Genomic DNA, 21,573 nt, shown 5'->3' on the forward strand with positions numbered 1-21,573 from the left:
GATTGGTCCCTTTTATCTGGATTACCAAATTTGTGGGAATAGAATAGTTCACAGGATTTTGTATTACCCATTCACTCTCTATGGTATCTGTGGTAATGTGTCTTCTTTCCTTCCTGATCTTAGTAATTTATATTCTCTCTCCTTTTTTCTCTAGTCAGTCTGCATAGAAGTTTATCAGTTTTATTTTAAAGAACGTTTTTGTTTTCTTTGATTTTTCTCAACTGATTTCCTGTTTTCAATCTCATTGATTTCTACTGTAATTTGTATCCTTTTCTTCTGTTTACTTTGAATTTAATTCACCCTTCTTTTTTTAGTTTACTAACTGTGAGTGTGGATGATTGACTAGAGCTTTCTTCTCCTGTAATACAAGTATTCAGTGATACATATTTATCACTAAATGTTGCATTTACTGCAATTCAAAATTTTAAATAAGTTTCATGTTCCTTTTTATTGGGCTCAGACTATTTTAAGGAATAGTATGTATTCTTGGAAAATTTACCCCTTTTTTTAATTACTAGTGATAAATAGCAAGAAAAAAGGTCTAAATATTCACATGCAGTTAATTAAGATACTAAACCATGTCTCTTTGTGGACGAGGTGATTGTTTACACAGAATCCCAAAGAATCTAAGGGAAGGTTATAGAACTAATAAGTGATTGTTAATGACATCATAGATTGTAATGCCAAAATATTAAAAAATAGTGAAAATATAAGGAATGCTTAAAACAACACCAAATCACTGAATAACTAGTTGTAAATTTTATAAAATACAAGTGTCCTTCTTATTTAGGGAATACATTTCAGTAACCCCAGTGCATGCATGAAATCAAAGATAGTATGGACCACTGTATATGCTATGTTTTTCACATATGTGCTGACTTATGAAAAAATTAATTTATAAAATAGGCACAGGAAAAATTAAACCATAAAACAGAACAATTATAGAAATATAGTGTAATATATTGTTTCCTCTCTTGCTTTTTTGCACTGTATTCATTCTTCTTCTTCTTGTCATGCTATGTCATGATAAATGCCTACAAGATGACATGAAATGAGGTGAATGACATTCCTCTGCCATGTATCATTAGCCTATGATGTAACATTTACTTGATATGTAAGGCTTATTCTGTGAGGTTTACTTATTGCACTGCATGCTGCAACACTCTATGTGTCACATGAGATGATCAAAAGGTAATTAATAGCTGCATAGGACATACAGTATGGACATCACAGACAAAGAGATTATGCAGATCCCTAGAACGATGGAGGAAATGGTGCAAGATTTTATCATGATTCTCAAAATAATCAAGAAAGTGTGATATTAAAGTTACAAATATACATCTGCATTGAGAGTACAGAATAGCATAGAGAGTGCACAAAAAGATCCACTCAAACATTATGCACTGATTTTTAACAAAGATACAAAACCAATTCAGTGGAATAAGTCTTTCAAAAATGGTACTGGAAGAATCACAGTTCCATACGCAATAAAATATTCTCAATCCATTACTCTTACTCTCTAAAATAGCTCAAAATGGATTATAGACCTTAATACTGTGTGAGTGATGAGGGAGTTCCCACTATATCTTCATCTAGAGTCAGGGAAGTCCCAGAGCAAGAATCAAAGAGGAAGTGGAGAAGGAGAAGATGATGCTGAGTTGCATGTATTAAATTTGGATGAAGTCAGTGCAGAGCTGGTTCATACAGCTCTGATTCTGGTATTAGGTTAGTGCTGACCTCATAGAATATGAGGAAAATATGGAAAAATTCCTTCCTCTTCAGCTGGAATAACATAAGGAGAATGGTATTAGTTTTTCTTTGAGTTTTTTAGAACTTAGTGATGAAGCAATTTGGGCCCTGGGTTTTTATTTGATAGTAAGCCTTTATTAGGATTCACATTTGCTACTTCTAATTGGTCTGTTCATGTGTTCTATTTCTTCATGATTCAATCATGTTAAGTTGTATGTCTGCGAATTTGTACATTTATTATAGGTCATCAAAAAGACTTCTCATTTTTACCAGTTTCTGAGGATGAATTTTGACATACTAAAAACCAATCAATTTAAAATAATCAATTTAGAGGTCTTGCCTAGCATAGGTGAGACCCTGGGTTTTATAAGCATCATCACACACACAAAAAAATCTGCAATTTGACAAGATGTGAAGCCATGACATTATTTGAGCAGCATCAATTCATCTGAAGTACATTTGCTGATATCCATGCCATATTTCCAGTGGAATTATTTTCATTGAAACTGAGAAGCTTATTCTTACATTCATTTGTAAGGGAATAGGAGTAAAATTTCTAAGAACTATTTAGAAAACTGAAAACAGGTTGCCTCCATACCTACCAAATATCAATACATATTTTTAAAAACCTTGCAGTTAAAATATTACATATTTATGCAAGGATTGACAAAAAAGATAAATAAATTAAGAAGGATTTGTAGAAGCAGTCATAGGTATGTGCAGATTTATGTTTAAAATAATTGTGGTAGCCAGGCAGTGCAGGCCTATAATCCCACTCCCTGCAACTTGGGAGGCTGAGGCAGGAACACAAGTTTGAGCCAGTGACAGCAATTTAGGAAGACCCTTTCAAAATAAAAAGAAAAAGGACTGTGAATTTAGTCAACCAAATTGCTCTTTACCAGTGGTAAAAAACCCCTGCATTAAATCCCTAGTACTGAAAAACTAACCAAATAAATAACAAAAGAGTTAATGTGGGAAATATAAAGATTGGAAATTGGAAAAATGACAAGGTAAAATACTAGATGAATTTCTTACACTCTAAGTGAAACAGTATTTTCGTTGACTTAAAAAGGTAAATGTTTCAAGATGGCAGACTAGAGGGTGGCTGCATTTCATGTTGCTCCAGGACTCAGGATTCAAAAGAGGAGATATTGAGAGACTTGGGACCAATTCAAAACCGCCGGGTGAGTCTCTCCCATTGGGGAAGCATCCCGGATGGGGCGGTAGTCCTGGAATGCAGGGAACTTTGTGCAGTAGAGTTGCCCAATGAGACACCACTACCCCCGCTAGAGCAGTGAACTTGGACAACTGGGAGCATTGTAGAGGAGGCCGCTCAGCATGACGCTGGGATTCGGAGCAACCCACTGGGGCTCTGGGTGGCTGCTCAGAGGAGGAGATGTGCGGCCAGCTGTTTGGACTCAGAGCAGCCACTCCTGAACACCGGAGGGTGCCTGGAGGAGGAGGAGGAGCGTGGCGGGTCACGTGGACTCAGAGTGACTGCACTAGGGCTACGGGCAGTTGGAGGAAGGAGGAGGAGCACAGTGAGTTGCTTGGACTCCTAGCGACGCAAAGAAACACCGGGTGGCTGCCCAGAGGAAGAGGCATGCAGTGGGTCGCTGGGACTCGGAGCCACTGTTCGGGGCTCCAGGTGGATGCTCAGAGGAGGGGCCGCATAGCCAGGTGATTAGGTAAAGAGCAGGATCACAGGACATAGGCGGCTTCTTGGTGGAAGAACCACGCAGAGACAAGCTGAGGGGCAGAGCAAAGGTTTCAGGACTGTGGGCAGATTCTCTGAGGAGGGGCAGCCTAAGGACACTCGTCTGTGAAGGGTGAGGCTTCCAGGTCCAGGAGGTATGTCCGGGCCCCTGGGAATATTGCAGAGGAAGGCTGCCCAGCTCAGGCGGTAGTTGTGGAAAGAGGGGAACTTCTAGGACGGGAACTGACCAGCAAGACCTCCGCACTGGGTGAGATTTCCCTTCCAGGTGAGGTTTTCCCACAGGACGGTAAACCAGAGACACAGGCCCAAACAGGCCTTGTCTCAACCCGCAGCCTAGTTCCCCTTTGGATGATGATTGGTCAACAAGTGGAGGCACCTCTGCCCACTAGCAGGGAATATACCCCACCTAAAGGTTACCACCCCTAGAGAGGCAGCTTCCTTATGGAGCACTGCATTATCAACTTCCTCCAAGACTTCAGGCTACTGAAGGCTAAGAGGGGATATACTAGAAATCTTCAGGGACATTATAAGTCAATAAAGGAAATCTGCAGTATCTCAGCAGTCCACTGACATAAACAATATGAGCAAACAAGGGAAGAAAATGCCCCAAACAAATCTAGATGTTACATCAATAAAATACAATGACAGCACAGCAGAAGAAATGACAGAAAGGGAGTTCAGAATGTACATGATTAAAATGATCAGGGAAGCAAACGATGAGATGAAAGTGCAAATCAGGCATTGAATGATGACACCAATCAACAGTTAAAAGAGCAAATACAGGAAGCAGAAGATCATATCAAAAAAGAGTTAGAGATATTGAAAAAAAAACAAAAAGAAATCCTTGAAATGAAGGAAACCATAAACCAAATTAAGAACTCCATAGAAAGCATAACCAATAGGATAGAACACCTGGAAGCCAGAACCTCAGATATTGAAGAAAAAATATTTAATCTGGAAAACAAAATAGACCAAACACAGAAGATGGTAAGAAATCATGAACAGAATCTACAAGAACTATGGGATATCATGAAAAGGCCAAATTTAAGAATTATTGGGATTGAGAAAGGCTTAGAGAAACAAACCAAAGGAATGAACAATCTATTCAATGAAATAATATCAGAAAATTTCCCAAATCTGAAGAATGAAATGGAAAATCAACTTCAAGAGGCTTATAGGACTCCAAATACACAAAATTACAACAGACCCACACCAAGGCATATTATAATGAAAATAACTAACATACAAAGTAAAGACAGAATTTTAAAGGCAGCGAGAGAAAAGAACCAAATTACATTCAGGGGGAAACCAATACAGATATCAGTAGATTTTTCAATCCAGATCCTAAAAGCTAAAAGGGCCTGGAACAACATTTTTCAAGCCCTGAAAGAAAATGGATGCCAACCAAGAATTTTATACCCAGCAAAACTTACCTTCAAATTTGACAATGAAATAAAATCCTTCCATGATAAACAAAAGCTAAAAGAATTTACAAAAAGAAATCCAGCATTAGAGAACATTCTAGCAAAATATTCCATGAGGAAGAGATGAAAAACAAAGAAGCAAATCAGCAAAGGGAGGAATTATCCTAAAGGAATTGTCAAAGGAGGATCCAAGTCATGTCAAAAAATAAATAAATAAATGAATAAATAAATGAAATTAATAAAATGAACCAAATGACCAGGAATACAAATAATATCTCAATAACCCTGAATGTTAATTGCCTGAACTCATCAATAAAGACATAGATTGGCAGATTGAATTAAAAAGCAAGATCCAACAATATGTTTCCTGCAAAAGACTCACCTCACACAAAGAGATACCCATAGACGAAAGGTGAAAGGATGGGGAAAAAACATACCATGCTCATGGACTCAGCAAATAAGCTGGGGTATCCATCCTCATTTCAGATAATGTGGACTTCAAGCCAAAGTTAGTCAGAAGGGATAAAGAAGGACATTACATACTGCTTAAGGGAAGCATAAATCAGCAAGACATAACAATCATAAACATCTGTGACCCAAACAATGGCTCATTCATGTATGTCAAACAAATCCTTCTCAAATTCAGAATCCAAATAGAACATAACACAATGATACTAGGTGATTTTAACACACCTCTATCACCACTGGACAGATCTTTCAAACAAAAATTCAACAAAGAAACCAAGATCTCAATAAAACAATCAATAATTTAGAATTAACAGACATTTATAGAATACACCATCCAACAAAGAGTGAATACACTTTCATCTTAGCAGCACATGAATACTTCTCTAAAACAGACCATATATTATGCCATAAAGCTAATGTTAGCAAATACAAGAAGATAGAGACACTACTTTGTATTCTATCAGATCATAAAGTTTTGAAATTAGAAATAAATGAAAGAGTAAAAAACAGAAACTACTCCAACACCTGGAGATTAAACAATATGCTATTATATGATGAATGGATAACAGAAGATATCAGGAAGGAAATTAAAAAAATTCTTAAGGTAAATGAGAACAATGAAAAATCATATCAAAATCTCTGGGATACTATGAAAGCAGTACTTAGAGGAAAAGTTATTTCATGGAGCACATTTAATAAAAAAAGAAAAACTCAACAAATAAACGACCTAATACTACAGCTCAAAGCCCTAGAAAAAGGAGACCAACACCAAAAGTAGTAGAAGACAGGAATTAGTTAAAATCTGAGCTGAAATCAACGAAATTGAAACAAAAGAAACAATAGCAAAAATTCACAAAATAAATAGTTGGTTCTTTGAAAAAAATAAACAAAATTGATAAACCTTTAGCCTCCCTAACAAAGAGAAGACGAGAGAAAACCCAAATCACTAAAATTCGGAATGAAGAAGGAAATATCACAACAGACATGATTGAAATACAAAATATAATTAGAAGCTATTTTGAAAATCTATACTCCAACAAAATAGAAAATTTTGAAGACATCAACAGGTTTCTAGAGACATATGAATTGCCTAAACTGAATGAGGAGGACATACACAATTTAAGTAGACCAATTTCAAGTAATGAAATAGAAGAAGTCATCAAACGCCTACCAACAAAAAAAGTCCAGGACCAGATGAGTTCTCAGATGAGTTCTAGAAAACCTTCAAAGAAGAGCTCATTTCAATAATTCTCAAAGTATTCCACGAAATAGAATAGGAGGGAACCCACCCAAACTCATTCTATCAAGCCAATATTACCCTAATACCTAAACCAGACACAGACACATCAAGGAAATAAAATTTGAGACCAATATCCTTAATGAACATTCATGCAAAAATTCTCAACAAAATTTTAGCACATCGCATTCAAAAACATATTAAAATGATAGTGCACCACAATCAAGTGGGTTTTATCCCAGGGATGCAAGGTTGGTTCAACATCAGGAAATCAATAAATGTCATTCACCATATCAACAGACTTAAAGTTAAGAATCACACGATTATTTAGATAGATGCAGAAAAAGCATTTGATAAAATACAGCACCCATGGATGCTCAAAACACTAGAAAAAATAGGGATAGTGGGAACATTCCTTAACATTGTAAAGGCCATCTATGCTAAGCCCAAGGCTAATATCATTCTAAATAGTGAAAAACTGAAAACATTCCCCCTAAAAACTGGAACAAGGCAGGGATGCCCTCTTTCCCCACTTCTGTTCCATATTTTCCTTGAAACTCCAGCCAGAGCAATTAGACAAACCTAAGAAATTAAAAGGATATGAATTGGAAAAGAAGAACTCAAACTATCTCTGTTTCCTGATGATATGATTATATATTTAGAGGAACCAGGAAATTCCACCAGAGAACTCTTAGAACTCATAAGTGAACTCAGTAAAGTAGCAGGTTATAAGATCAATGCACATAAATCTAATGCATTTTTATACATAAGTGATGAATCTTTGGAAAGAATATTTAGGAAAACTACCCCATTCACAATAGCCTCAAAAAATAAAATACTTGGGAATTAATCTCACAAAAGAGGTGAAAGACCTCTCCAATGAGAACTACAGAACACTAAAGAAAGAAATTAAAGAAAACCTTAGAAAATGGAAAGATCTCCCATGTTCTTGGATAGGCAGAATTAATATTGTCAAAATGGCCATACTACCAAAAGTGCTATACAGATTCAATGCAATTTCAATAAAAGTCCCAATGATTTACCTTACAGAAACAGAGGAAGCAATTTTGAAATTCATCTGGAAGAATAAGAAACCCAGAATATTTAATGCAATTCTTAGCAGAAATAGCAAAGCAGGGGGTATCCTAGTACCAGATCTTCAACTCTACTACAAAGCAATAGTAACAAAAATGGCATGGTATTGGTACCAAAATAGAAAGGTAGATCAATGGTACAGAATAGAGGACATGGACACAATCCCAAATAAATACAATTTTCTCATACTAGACAAAGGTGCCAAAAATATGCAGTGGAGAAAAGATAGCCTCTTCAACAAATGGTGCTGGGAGAATTGGAAGTCCATATGCAACAGAATGCAACTAAACCCATATCTCTCACCTCGCATGAAAGTAAATTCAAAATGGATTAAGGACCTCGGATTCAGACCAGAGACCCTGCAGATTATAGAAGAAAAATTAGGTGCAGATCTTCAACATGTCGGCTTAGGACCAGACTTCTTCAACAAGACTTCCATAGCACAAGAAATAAAAGAATAATCAATAACTGGGATAGATTCAAACTAAATAGTTTTCTCTCAGCAAAGGAAACTATGAGCAATGCGAAGAAAGAGCCTACAGAGTAGAAGAAGATATTTGCCAATCATACTTCAGATAGAGCACTGATCTCCAGAATCTACAAAGAACTCAAATAACTCTACACCATGAATGCAAATAATCCAATCAACAAATGGGCTAAGGAAATGAACAGACCACTTCACAGAAGATCTACAAGCAATCAACAAACATATGAAAAAATGTTCAACATCTCTAGTAATAAGAGAAATGCAAATCAAAACCACCCTAAGATTCCATCTCACCCCAATTAGAATGGCAATTATGAAGAATACAAGCAACAATAGGTGTTGGCGAGGATGTGGGGAAAAAGGGACACTTGTACATTGCTGGTGGGGCTGCAAATTAGTGCAGCCACTCTGGAAAGCAATGTGGAGATTCCTTAGAAAACTTGGAATGGAACCACCATTTGACCCAGCTATCCCACTCCTTGGCCTATACCCAAAGGACTTAAATTCTGCATACTACAGAGATACAGCCACATCAATGTTCATAGCTGCTTAGTTCACAATAGCCAGATTGTGGAACCAACCTAGATGCCTCTCAATTGATGAATGGATAAAGAAACTGTGGTATATATATATACAATGGAATATTACTCAGCCACAAAGAATGATAAAATTATGGCATTTGCAAGCAAATGGATGAAATTGGAGAATATCAATGTAAGTGAGATAAGCCAATCTCAAAAAGCCAAAGGATGAATGATCTTGCTGATAAGTGGATGATGACACATAATGGGGGGTGGGAGGGTTTAAGCTTTAAGGTTAGAGTTAGGGTTAGGGAGGGTGGCAAGAATAGAGGAAGGAAGGACTGTATAGAGGGAAAAGAGGGGTGGGAGGGGTAGGGGGAAGGGAAAAATATCAGAATGAATCAAACAACATTACCCTGTGTAAATTTATGATTACACAAATGGTATGCCTTTACTCCATGTACAAACAAACAGAGAAACAACATGTATCCCGTTTACAATAAAAAAAAGAAAAAAAAATAAGGTAAATGTAAAAATACTTTCATAGAAGAAAACATTTAAGTGCATATAAAACTCTGAAATTATATTTTAGAAGTTTCATGGCTATGACCATGTAAAAATACAAAGTTTTCCTTGTAAAATAGGAACAAATTATAACATAAAAAATTGGAAGAGAATTCATAGACTATAAATGTCTTACATATATATGATTAAAATTCAGAATATACAACTTCTGCTAATGACCCCTGGAAATATAGTAATAATAAAACAGCAAAAAGAAAAATGTCCTATGAATAGGATCAGAATCATAAAGAATTAACAATTTGAAAAATGTTTTGCTTCAGTGTTAATCAGGAAAAAGCTAATGGAAGAACAATATTGGATCACTGAATGAGCATGAAAATGGCATTTCTAAATGATTTATGTTCTATGATAGTAGCAAGGATGTAGGCATTTTTCAAGTTCTTTGAAGTATGATTTATATATAAGTAAATGCACCCATTTTAAGCAGATAGTTAAGGTGTTTTGGGTGTAACCTCCACTTCAGTCCAATGACTAAATAAAGCTACTTAACAAAGAAAAGATAATGTATGCTATTTTCCTTTATTAGTATATTTTTCTTACATTGTTTTGCTTATGCAAAACAGAAATAGTCCCATCATTCTTTTAAGATAATTACTTTATGTAACCAGAAAATCATTGCCAGTACACTAATGTGTATTTGCAAGTATTCTGTGCATCTCGATCTTGCACCAAAGACAGTTTAGCAATCAATGCTTTTAAGTAATACCAGCAAATTTTAAAAATTATTCAATCATTGCAAAAAATAATTGGCATAAGAACTGTAACAATTATGTTGTGAAATATTGTATGACTATTTAGCTTTTGAGTTTTTATTTTCATTAAATCATTGGTTGGCAGTTTTGCCTCAAATTATTTAAAAATGATATGTAGATGTTATATTTACTAAATTTTCACACATTTTAGACAGCCTTTCTGTATATTTATTTATAACTGAAGTACAACTTACCTAGCTATAGAGTTTTGTGGCTATCTGTCTTGCCAGTAAATCTCATATACATAGGTAACTTTGGAAAATTTGAGGTAAGATTACTTCTTCCCTCCACACCTTATATAGTCATCTGTCCCCCTTCATGTTTGTACAATTATTCTTCCAAATATGAAGTTTAATAACTTCAAACTTTTTATATTTGTTGATTTTATTTTTTTACAACACAAGAATACTTTTTGCTTTGAAAATCTACATATTCTTTTCTAGAGAGTTTTCCAAATTATATATCTTGGAAAATTTTATTATTCAATTTTTTTCTGTTCTTCATTTAGACTAATAATTTTTGTATCTGGTTTGAAATTTATATATCAGAATCAACATAAACTAAATATGTAACTATTTTTTTACAAATTAAAGTGAAGAATAGAAATCATAATACATGATTATGTAAATATTATCACTGAAGAAGAAAGACGTATGACTAAACTCATTGATTTATAAGAACTAAAAATCTGTTATTAAATCCATGACATGCAAATCAAAGATTACAGACCTAATACTATATTAATTTCCCTTTCCTGTGATTTAATGATTCCTCAATACAGGCATCATTTTATTTGTTCATGTTGCATTACATGCCTATCTCTTTACCTCAGTCCCTTTCTTTGTCCTTTCATTTTTCTTTTTATCCCTCTACCTCTCTCCCTCTTTTTTAGGTGTTGAGCTATTTAAGATAAGTTCTGTCCCAAAGACATTTATTGCTGAATAATTCAGTATTCAGAATCTCCTATGAAGTAGAACAATATTGAATATTACTATTGTACCATTACTAAACCAGAAATTTAACATTAACACAAAATACTCAAAATACAATCCATACACAAATTCCCCCAAGTACATAGAATGATTACTTTCAGAGATTTTTTCACACATACTGCATATACCATATCATTTGCCTATTTAATATTTACAATTAAAGAGTTTTTTTGTGTGTATATTCACAGACTGGCACATCCATCACCACAATCAATTTTAGAATCTTTTCACTATCCCCAAAGAACCCCTGTTCTACTAACAATTACTGTTCATTTTCCCCAGTCCTATGCCCACCCAATCATGGGCAACTCCATTTTACTTTAGGTCTCTATGGATATTCCTATCTTTACATGTCACATAAATAGAAACATACAATATATGATATTCATGGATGCTGTCCTTTAATTAGCATATTTTCAAGGTATATGCATGAAGTAATATGTATCAGAGTTCATTTATTTTGATTTGTTGAATAATATTTCATTGTATGAACATATACCACATTTTATTTATTCAATCATTAATTTTTTATTTTACTTTGGGACTATTATAAATAGTGCTGCTCTGAACATACACATGCAAATATTAGAACCCTGCAATTATTTTATGTATATGCCTAGGAGGAGAATTTCTGGATCATACAGTAGTAATTCTGTGTTCAACTTTTTGAGGGATTGCCAAATAATTTTACCAGAGTACCTACACCATTTCGCATCCCTCCAAGCAATGTATGACAGTTCTGATAGCACCATTTTCTCACCAACATTTATTTTCTACTTTCAAAAACCAACAGAGTGCTGCCTGGAATTCCATTTGTACAACAATGGTGTTGTGCTGTGTGATTCCCAGCCTTAGTCCATGAAAATGATTTCAACAGCTTGGGGTGAAATACAGAAGCAAAGGACAATGCAGTGAACCTATCATAACTTAGTTCTACGTAAAACCTCTGCTTTCTTCTAAAATAAGTCCTACTTTCATTTTGGGTGTCAAGTTTCCTCTTATTTTATTGAATGATGAAAATATAATTGTTTTTGAAATGCCTTTTGTAGAAAAATAGTCGGTAACTCCAGAAAAAAAAAAAAACAACTTAGTGAATGACTACCTTTGTGGAAAGCATTCCTCAAAAAAGTTTGTTTTTGAGCAGCTCAATTCACAATAGCTAAACTATGGATCCAACCTAGGTATCCTTCAACAGATAAATGAATAAAGAAAATGGTGCTGGGAGAATTGGAAATCTATATGCAACAGAAAGAAACTAAACCCATATCTCTCACCATGCACGAAACTAAACTCAAAATGGATTAAGGACCTCGGAATCAGACCAGAGACCCTGCAGATTATAGAAGAAAAAGTAGGTCCAAATCTTCACCTTGTTGGTCTAGGATCAGACTTCCTTAACAGGACTCCCATAGCACAAGAAATAAAAGCTAGAATCAACCACTGGGATAGATTCAAACTAAAAAGCTTTCTCTCAGCAAAGGAAACTATCAGCAATGCAAAGAAAGAGCCTACAGAGTGGGAGAATATCTTTGCCAATCATACTTCAGATAGAGCACTAATCTCCAGAATCTATAAAGAACTCAAAAAACTCTACTCCAAGAATTCAAATAATCCAGTTGACAAATGAATAGACACTTCACAGAAGAAGATCTACAAGCAATCAACAAACATATGGAAAAATGTTCAACATCTCTAGTAATAAGAGAAATGCAAATCAAAACCACCCTAAGATTCCATCTCACCCCAATTAGAATGGTGATTATCAAGAATACGAGCAACAACAGGTGTTGGCGAGGATGTGGGGAGAAAGGTACACTCATACATTGTTGGTGGGGCTGCAAATTAGTGCAGCCACTCTGGAAAGCAATGTGGAGATTCCTTAGAAAACTTGGAATGGACCCACCATTTGACCCAGCTATTCCACTCCTTGGCCTATACCCAAAGGACTTAAAATCAGCATACTACAGAGATACAGCCACATCAATGTTCATAGCTGCTCAATTCACAATAGCCAGACTATGGAACCAACCTAGATGTCCTTCAATTGATGAATGGATAAAGAAACTGTGGTATATATATACAATGGAATATTACTCAGCCATAAAGAATGATAAAATTATGACATTTGCAGGCAAATGGATGAAATTGGAGAATATTATGCTAAGTGAGAGAAGCCAATCTCAAAAAGCCAAAGGACGAATGATATCGCTAATAAGTGGAGGATGACACATAATGGGGGGAGGGAAGGGTTAGTGTTAGGGTTAGAGTTAGGGTTAGGGAGGGGGGCAAGTATGGAGGAAGGAAGCACTGTATAGAGGGAAAAGAGGGGTGGGGGGTGGGGGGAAGGGAAAAAATAACAGAATGAATCATACAACATTACTCTATGTAAATTTATGATTACACAAATGTTATGCCTTTACACCATGTACAAACAGAGAAGCAACATGTATCCCATTTGTTTACAAAAAAAGAAAAAAAAGAAAAAAAAAGAAAATGTGATGTGTACATACGATGGAATATTACTCTGCTATAAGGAAGAATGAAATTGTGCAATTTGCTGGTAAATGGATGGAGTGGGAGAATACATGCTAAGTAATATAAGTCAAACCCAAAACACCAAAGGCTGAATGTTTTCTCTGATATGCAGATACTAATTCACAATAAGTGGAATAGATGCTAGAGAAAAGAAAGTTACTTTAGATCAGGTAGAGGAGAGTGAAGGGAGGGGAAGGGGTGTGGGGGGTAGGAAGGATAGTACAGTGAAACAGACATTATTACCTCATGTACATATATGACTGCATGTCCAATGTGATCCTAAACATGTACAATCAGAAAAATGAGAAATTATACTCCATTTATGTATGATTTATCAAAATGCATAAATGCATTCTACTGTCATGGATAACTAATTAGAAAAAATAAAAAATTAAAAATAAAATAAATGTACCACCAAAATAAATAAATAAATAAAATGTACCAGCACTGTAAACTAATGGTGGAAAGAATGATCTTTTAATTGACTGGTGCAGATAAAGTGAATATTGTATCTGGGACTTTTTTTCCTGTGGTACTGGGGATTGTCTCAGGAGTGCTTTGACACTGAGTTACATCCCAAGGTCGTGTAGTTTTCTTTAAATTTGAGACAAGTTCTCACTAAGTTGCCTAGGATAAACTTGAACTTGCAATTCTTGGCCTTAACCTCACAAGTCACCAGGATTATAGGCATGTATCACCATCCCTGGTGCCTTGAAAATTTTATTCATAGAGGATAACTATGTTGAACATCATTTTGACATAGCTCCATGGCTGATAAGTTATGCAGCCATCCCACTGGCCTCTGCCCAAACGTGGAAATGGACTCATAAAGCAGCAGACTGGTGGCCAGGCAGGCTGAAGCACAGACAGCAAGCATGAGCTGCTGTGTGGAGCTCACCATGCCACCCTGGGCCTGAGGTCAATGGAATGATATGGAGGTGAGCCAGGGTAAGCTGACCTCTCACCCCAACACTGGCTTGCCACTTGTGCATAACCCAACTGTCAGCAGAGCAGGAAATTGAGTTCCATCTCAAAACTCCAGTTTCAATTTCGTATACATCTTATTTGGGGAAATTGTGTTGATTTGCACAGTTTTAATTGGGTTGCTTTTTCTTTGTTGAGTTGTGCAGGTTCTTTATATATTATACATACCAGATACCTTCCAGCCTATTTACAAATGTGATCTCAGATCTGTGGGTTGTTTTAACTTTCCTGGTATCAGCAATTGATGCATCAGTATTTTCATTTAGCTGTTCTTACTTCTATTGTTCATACATTTTTTGATGGTAGATGCTGTATGAGAGGAGATTAAAATGGATGCCATCATCTAAAGAGGACAAGAAATTAGTGGAGCAAATTTGAAAACTTTGACAATGGCATACATGCAGCCAAGTATGAAAAATGAATGGCTGAGCCCCCTATTTCTCAGATGGAGAAAAATGAGAAGAAACCCTATAATATAATCACCTCTGAGGTAAAAAAAAATTTCAGTACTGACACACCGTGAAATATGGATGAAGTTAAATTCTACATTTAAAAAAAATTAACACAGTAACAATGTTTATTTCTCTTTATGGAATCATCACAGGAGTAAAATAAGATTATGAATTTATTGAAAAACTTAAGTATAAACAATGGAAAAGTGATCCTAAGGCAAACTGGTTTCCTGTGCCATGCATGAAGGAAAAACTTTTGGGAGCCAAATATGACTTAATTCTCTGTTATAGCAGACAAAACTGCTATAACAGTGCAAATAAAAGGTTCATTTTCAGTACATATCAGGTTTTGAAACAGAGTGATGGATATTACAAAAGAGAAAACATGATGAATTTGTGTGTTAATAGCTGCATATAGAAGTTTCAATTAAAATATTTTACATTATATAAAATTCTTCAGAATCAACAATAATTTAAAAATAGAAAAACATTCCTAACAAGTTCCCAGAAATATTTAATACATAAATTACACAACTGTAGTTCAGCTGCTTTATTGAGCAAATATGTGTATTTCATATCAACAGAAACACCTACAATTAGGAAAAAAAAATCTGAAATAACATTCAAATATCCACATACCTAGTGTATAAAATTATGTAATGATCCTGAGCATTACCATCCTAGGCTAAAGGGAATTTTCTTCTTAAAGATTCTTCCCATCGCTCCCTTCATGTCTCTGTTCCTCAAGCTATAGATGAAGGGGTTCAGCATGGGAGTGACCACTGTGTACATCAGAGCCATGACAGTATCTTTCACAGTAGAATTATTAGCTGATGGACACAAGTAGAGTCCAATGACCGTTCCATAGAACAGTGACACCACGGAGAGGTGGGAGCCACAGGTGGAGAAGGCCTTCTGGATACCTCCAGCAGAAGGGACCTTGAGAATGGAGGACACAATGAGCCCATAGGAAACAACAATGAGGACAAAGGGAATGACGAGAATGAGGCCTGCTGTTATAAGTATCACCAGCTCATTGACATGAGTGTCGGAGCAGGACAGCTTCAGAAGAGCAGACATATCACAGAAAAAGTGGGGGATCACGTTCTCTGCACAGAAACACAATCTGGCCATAAGCAGGCTGTGGATCAAGGCATGGAATGTGGTCAGCACCCAGCACAGCATCACCAGGGAGAGAGAGAGCTTGGGGCTCATGATGGTGGGGTAGTGCAGGGGGAAGCAGATGGCCACATAGCGGTCATAGGCCATGGCCACTAGAAGGAAGCTCTCCAGGTCTGCAAAAAACAGAAAGAAGTACATTTGGGTCAGGCAGCCTGCATAAGGGATGGATGGAACTTGACTCTGCATGTTCTGTAGCAATTTGGGCATTGTGACAGAGGAAAAGCAGAGGTCAGAGAAGGACAAGTTGCTGAGAAATAAATACATGGGAGTGTGGAGATGGGAGTCCAGGCGAATGAGGATGATGATGAGGAAGTTCCCCAGGATGGTGGTAAGATACATGGCCAGGAATAAGGCATAGAATAGATTTTTGTGCTCTGGCTGGATGGGCAGGCCCAGGAGGAGGAACTCTGAGATAATAGATTGGTTCCTTCCTGTCATGCTCTATCTCCAGTACCTTTAAGAGAAAATAACAGTTTTTTAAAAATGTAACTTAAAAAATCCAAATACATTTCTGTGATGTGCAGTCTCTTAGGGGATCTGCAATGATTGATCCCAGTTATCTCACACTCGGCATTCAAAACCACATCTATAATGAGATTATGACACATCGCTCAATCTAAGCCAACTCTCAGACTTAGTTTCCTCAGTTATCATTGAATGTAACAATAATGACTCTTTTTTCCCTTTTGAAATACTCTCATCTACTAGATCCTGTGTGATCACATTGGTTCTTTGAAATTTCCATGCATGTTACTGTCAATAATTATGATTACTTACTTCCCTGACAATGTCTTACATGTCACTGTTTCCTGAGCTTTTCCCTAAATACCCTTCCCTTGTAATTCTCTAGATACAGCCTTATAAGTAATCACCTAATCCCATGGCATTGATTGATAAATAGCTCTATCACCTTCAGTTCTGTATCGTGAACTGTTTACTAATTAGTTCCCCATGGATATATCACAAGCATCTGTGTCTTGAATGATCCCAAATGAAACTCATGGCTCACGCTACCTTCTCCCAGTTCACTCCACCATTCTCTTATACCTCAGTAAAAGGAATCCAGAATCCGAGCTCAAGTCAAAAATCTGAGAGCTATATTTCATCTGTTCTTTCCCTTACATCAACAGCTCATCTAGAAAGTTCTATAGATTCTGCCACTTCATTCTCTAATTCATCCTCCCTCTATCCCAACTGCCACAGTCTGCACCAGGCTGACAACATACCTTGTCTGCACTTCAGAACAGCTGATTGTTTCATCTCCCTGCTTCTATGCTCTCTCTCCTTCAAACTTATCCCATCCTGGCATTCTGACATTAAAATCCAATCATCATTCAGCTGAAGATTTCATGGATGCTCACTGTTCTTAAGATCGAGTTTCAGTTCCTTTTAAAGACATAGAAGAAAAAGATATTTCATATTATGACCCTCATCTAGCTCCACAATCTGGCCTGACCTCACAATGACTCTTACATCCCTTCTCTTGCAACACTGTCAATTTACAGGTCATAATTTCTTGATTCCAGCCTTTCACAATTGCTGTTCCTCTTGCCTAGCTTTGTCTTCCCTCTTTCGACTTCACTTGGCTTACCCCACTTACTTTTCAGGATCATTACTTATAACTTGCTTAGCTAAACCTTCCTTATTCCCTTAGAGCAGCTAAGTCTTGTTTCTATATTTCCATTGCATCCTGTACTCATCCCATAGTGTTCAATGTCCTTGTTCTCTTGTTTATATCTGACTGCCCTGATGGCTTGTGAACTCCATGCACAAAAGACTTTCAAGATTGTAGCAGAGCCAGCACCAGGCATGATGCCAGGATATGGCCAGTGTTTCTTGAATATCTATTGTCTGTCCTTCAGACTGAGACATACCTTCAGCAAAATTCAAAGGCAGGAAGCTCTTTTTGAAGACAGAATCATTACTCCTTCTAAATCCTCCCAGGACTCACTGGATTGAACCATGTACACTCAATTTAACACTATGTTATAGAATTCCTGGCTGTAACTTCAGACCCATGGAAAATGTTAGACTCAACCACACTACTCTTCCTCCTAAACCTTTATAAATGGCCCTTTATAAATGGCCACACTGATACTCTATCCCTTGTATTTATAAACTCTTGATTCATTGATATTTATGCAAAGATATTAATCTTTTGTAATTCGGAGGCAAACTCTGGAAAAAAAGAAGTTCTGCCTTTATTATCTCCAGATATCTATATGCACAGTGCCTAAGAACTAAAAAAATTAAGAAGGACATTAAGGCACATGGGAAGTTACTCCCATGAACAGGCATAGCTGAGTCCAGCTTCTAAAATTTTCAACCTGCTGACCCATTCTGTCTAGTCACATTTAATAGGTTTTTTTAAACATCTGGACATTTGGACATAATATATTGCACATGGGAACTGGAATAATGAAATTTTATATACTTAATTTCTCAGAATGTTGTTTGCCTAGGAAATGGATGGAATGCTTCTGTGGCTTCAAGGATCTTATTAGGAATCACAAAGCACAGAGACACCACTTTCAGATGATGTCAGTGATTAGACACTAGTATTTCAGCATTCTGGCAATGGTACCTCTCATCTCTATCAATTTGTGTATGCATAGTTGGCATACTGAAATGTACCTAAGGCTCAAGAGACAATGCTTTGATTCAGTAGGTGTGGGCCTAAAATACTATATTTTAAAAGATAAAATTTTACATCTGGTGATGCTAACTCTCCTGGCCTAAGGACCATACTTTGAGTAGTACAATGTACATTTGTAGAATAGAGATCTGTGCCACTGCCGTCCCCCAATAAATGTGATCAGAATATCTTGGAGGGGGTCTGCTTTAAGTATTTTAGAGCTCCTTGAATAATTTAAGAACTTGTGTATTAAATGCCTGTCTCATAGTCATGTCAGTATACTGAAATGAAAAAAATCTTATGAAAATATGTACCATGATAAGTAATATTAATGAATATCATAAATAATAATTGTAAGTGGTGAACTTTAATTCTCATGTAACTAAAAGAAAAGTCTTGAGAGACAATGGTACGGAAAATGCAAAAAACATCATACCTGAAAATGTATACTGCAGCACCTCATACAACTTGGGGAATCAAGATCTTCAGGTGGATAGACACTAAGACATCAGGTCATTCACCTTCCTAACTACTTATAGAGAGTGAGGGAGACTCTAGGGCCCATAAATAAGATTCTATTTTATTAGTTATGGGCATATGAAGTCACATCCTCTATAATTATCCGTCGAGTTTGCGCCATCCTGTTCACATCCTTCATTCTACTCATCCCTGGGCCTACGAGACCCTGCATCCCAGAGGAGTCCATATCCTGGAAGAGCTCATTAAAAACAAAATAATTACCCAGTACCTCCCCAGGACAACTCTGTTACAGTCCTGTAGTGATGACTGATTACAGTCAGTGATCACACTTGTCTATACGCTGGGGGAAAGGGAAGATGGAGGGAAGGTCAGGGATGCATACTTACTCATTGCCAATCTAAGGCACATAGTTGTCTTGTTTAACTGGAGCCTACGTTTTGGGAGGTGAAGATCAGTGTTTGCAGAATTCACAAAAGGCATCAAAAACCAGACTGCAGATGATTTAAAATATCTCAGAAGATTAAGAGTTTACACAAGAAGCCATCAGTGGATTTGAATCCTAGTACCACTGAGAAAGATACATGCTATGGAAAGATTCCCCAGTGGCAGTCTCAAAACACAACACAACTCACTCCAAACAGCCCTAGGTGGGATTACAATGCTAACAAGGATAACATTTTTATGACTCAATTTTCCATGTATGTCAATATATAGAAGAAACAGGATGAGAAAAAATGAACTCCACCACATTATATTCAACTGTTCCTCAGGTCAATATAAATAAAGATGCCCAGATTCCTATCCTTCAGTCACTTTTGCGTTCTTACCTCTAGAAAACATTAATGGTCCCTACCATCATCCCAACCACTTTGTTTTCATCAAATGACTTCCTAAAACCATGTTCTATGACCCTGCAATTGATCACAAAGCCATAGCTGAGATTTATTCCTTCTTCAGTACTTGTTCTGGGTTCCCCTTGTATCAATCATCAGCTGCGTGTGTGTGTGTATGTGTGTGTGTGTGTTTCTTCACCTTGGGATATCATAAATTGTCCTCCTCAAAATTATCATTTTTATCCTCATTCGTCTTTTTTGGGGGGGTCATTATAGATTATTAACATTTGTTTTTGAACATGAAAAGAGTATGTGGTATCGAAGGAATGCCCCAAAATATCAGACACAGTCCTCCTTATTCCAGATGTGTAGAGCTAACAGGATTTCCCATGTTGTTAGTATCAGTCACTCCAGGTAGAATGACACCTCTTCTTTTGGTACATCGTTTTATGTAAGAGCCAAAAAATAGGCTCCATGTTGGGTGCAATTTTCAATTCAGTGAAACTGTATGTAACTGTTGCTACACATCCTGATAAAAGAAAACTATTTGAGAACTATGTACTGTGGTACACATTTTAGGTTCATCAGTCTCATCTTTTATTCAGTCATAGCTGCAGGATTCAGCTCTGTACTAACTTCAACCAGCTTTAGTAAATGCAGGTTGACATTATCTCACTTAGATTCTTCTCCACCTGTTTCTTACTTTTTTTCTCAGGGATTTCTCTGACTCTAGAGAAAGATGTCATAGGGAATCCCCTCAATACTCAGATGAACCTTAAGGTCTATGATCCATTTTGAATTAAGTATTTTATAAAGTAAGAAGGGTGTACTGAGGTTCGTTTTTGAAATTTTGTTTTTGCATATGAATTTTTCTAGCATCATATGTTGGAAAGGCTACATTCCATTGAATTGCCTTAGAATTTTCTCAAATATCAGTGAAGAATATGAGAGTGGATCTGTTTGTGCATTCTCTGTGATATCTGTATTCTTCACAGTGATGTATATTTTATTCTCTCTAATATTACACTTCCCTGGTTATTGTCACTTAATAGACTGGAAGTCAATTGGTGTGACTCATCCCTCTTGGTTCCTCTCTTACAAAATTGATTTTGATTCTTAGTTTGCCTTACACTTAAATGTTCTACTCAGATCAATTTGTACACAACAATTCCTGTTGGATTAATGATTGGTACTTTGTCAAATTTCAAGATGAGTTTTTGAGGTGTCAACATCTAATGAACATTGAGTCTTTTACTTCAGAAAAGTATCTCTCCATTTCTAAAATCTTAATGTCTTAAATCATTTAATGTACTTTTAAGATAAAGAGATTGCACATAAAGAAGTTCCCCCTTTGTGTTTCCATTTTCATGGGTTCAGTCATTTCTTTTTTTTTTTTTTTAAAGTAAATGTAAGTCATCAGCTAGCTAAGTGTATGGTATTAAAAT

The 21,573-nt window shown here is 36.3% G+C and overlaps 1 protein-coding gene across 4 annotated transcripts in view; it reads right to left on the reverse strand.

The window, feature by feature from the left end:
- Positions 1 to 13,533: 13,533 nt before the first annotated feature.
- Positions 13,534 to 21,573, reverse strand: part of LOC306656064 (olfactory receptor-like protein DTMT) — a 280,983-nt gene continuing 272,943 nt past the window's right edge. For 3 of the 4 annotated variants that reach the window (XM_079130939.1, XM_079130940.1, XM_079130941.1), the window contains exon 3: positions 13,534 to 16,293. In XM_079130939.1, coding sequence (XP_078987065.1) covers positions 15,671 to 16,293 — 623 coding nt within the window. In that variant the 3' untranslated portion in view covers positions 13,534 to 15,670. Of the gene's footprint in view, positions 16,635 to 17,406; positions 17,567 to 21,573 lie in introns of all 4 variants that reach the window. The other variant, XM_079130938.1, reaches the window with a different exon arrangement.

Source organism: Sciurus vulgaris (genome assembly GCF_902686455.1).
Source record: "Sciurus vulgaris genome assembly, chromosome: 3".
Classification (NCBI taxonomy): Eukaryota; Metazoa; Chordata; class Mammalia; order Rodentia; family Sciuridae; genus Sciurus; species Sciurus vulgaris.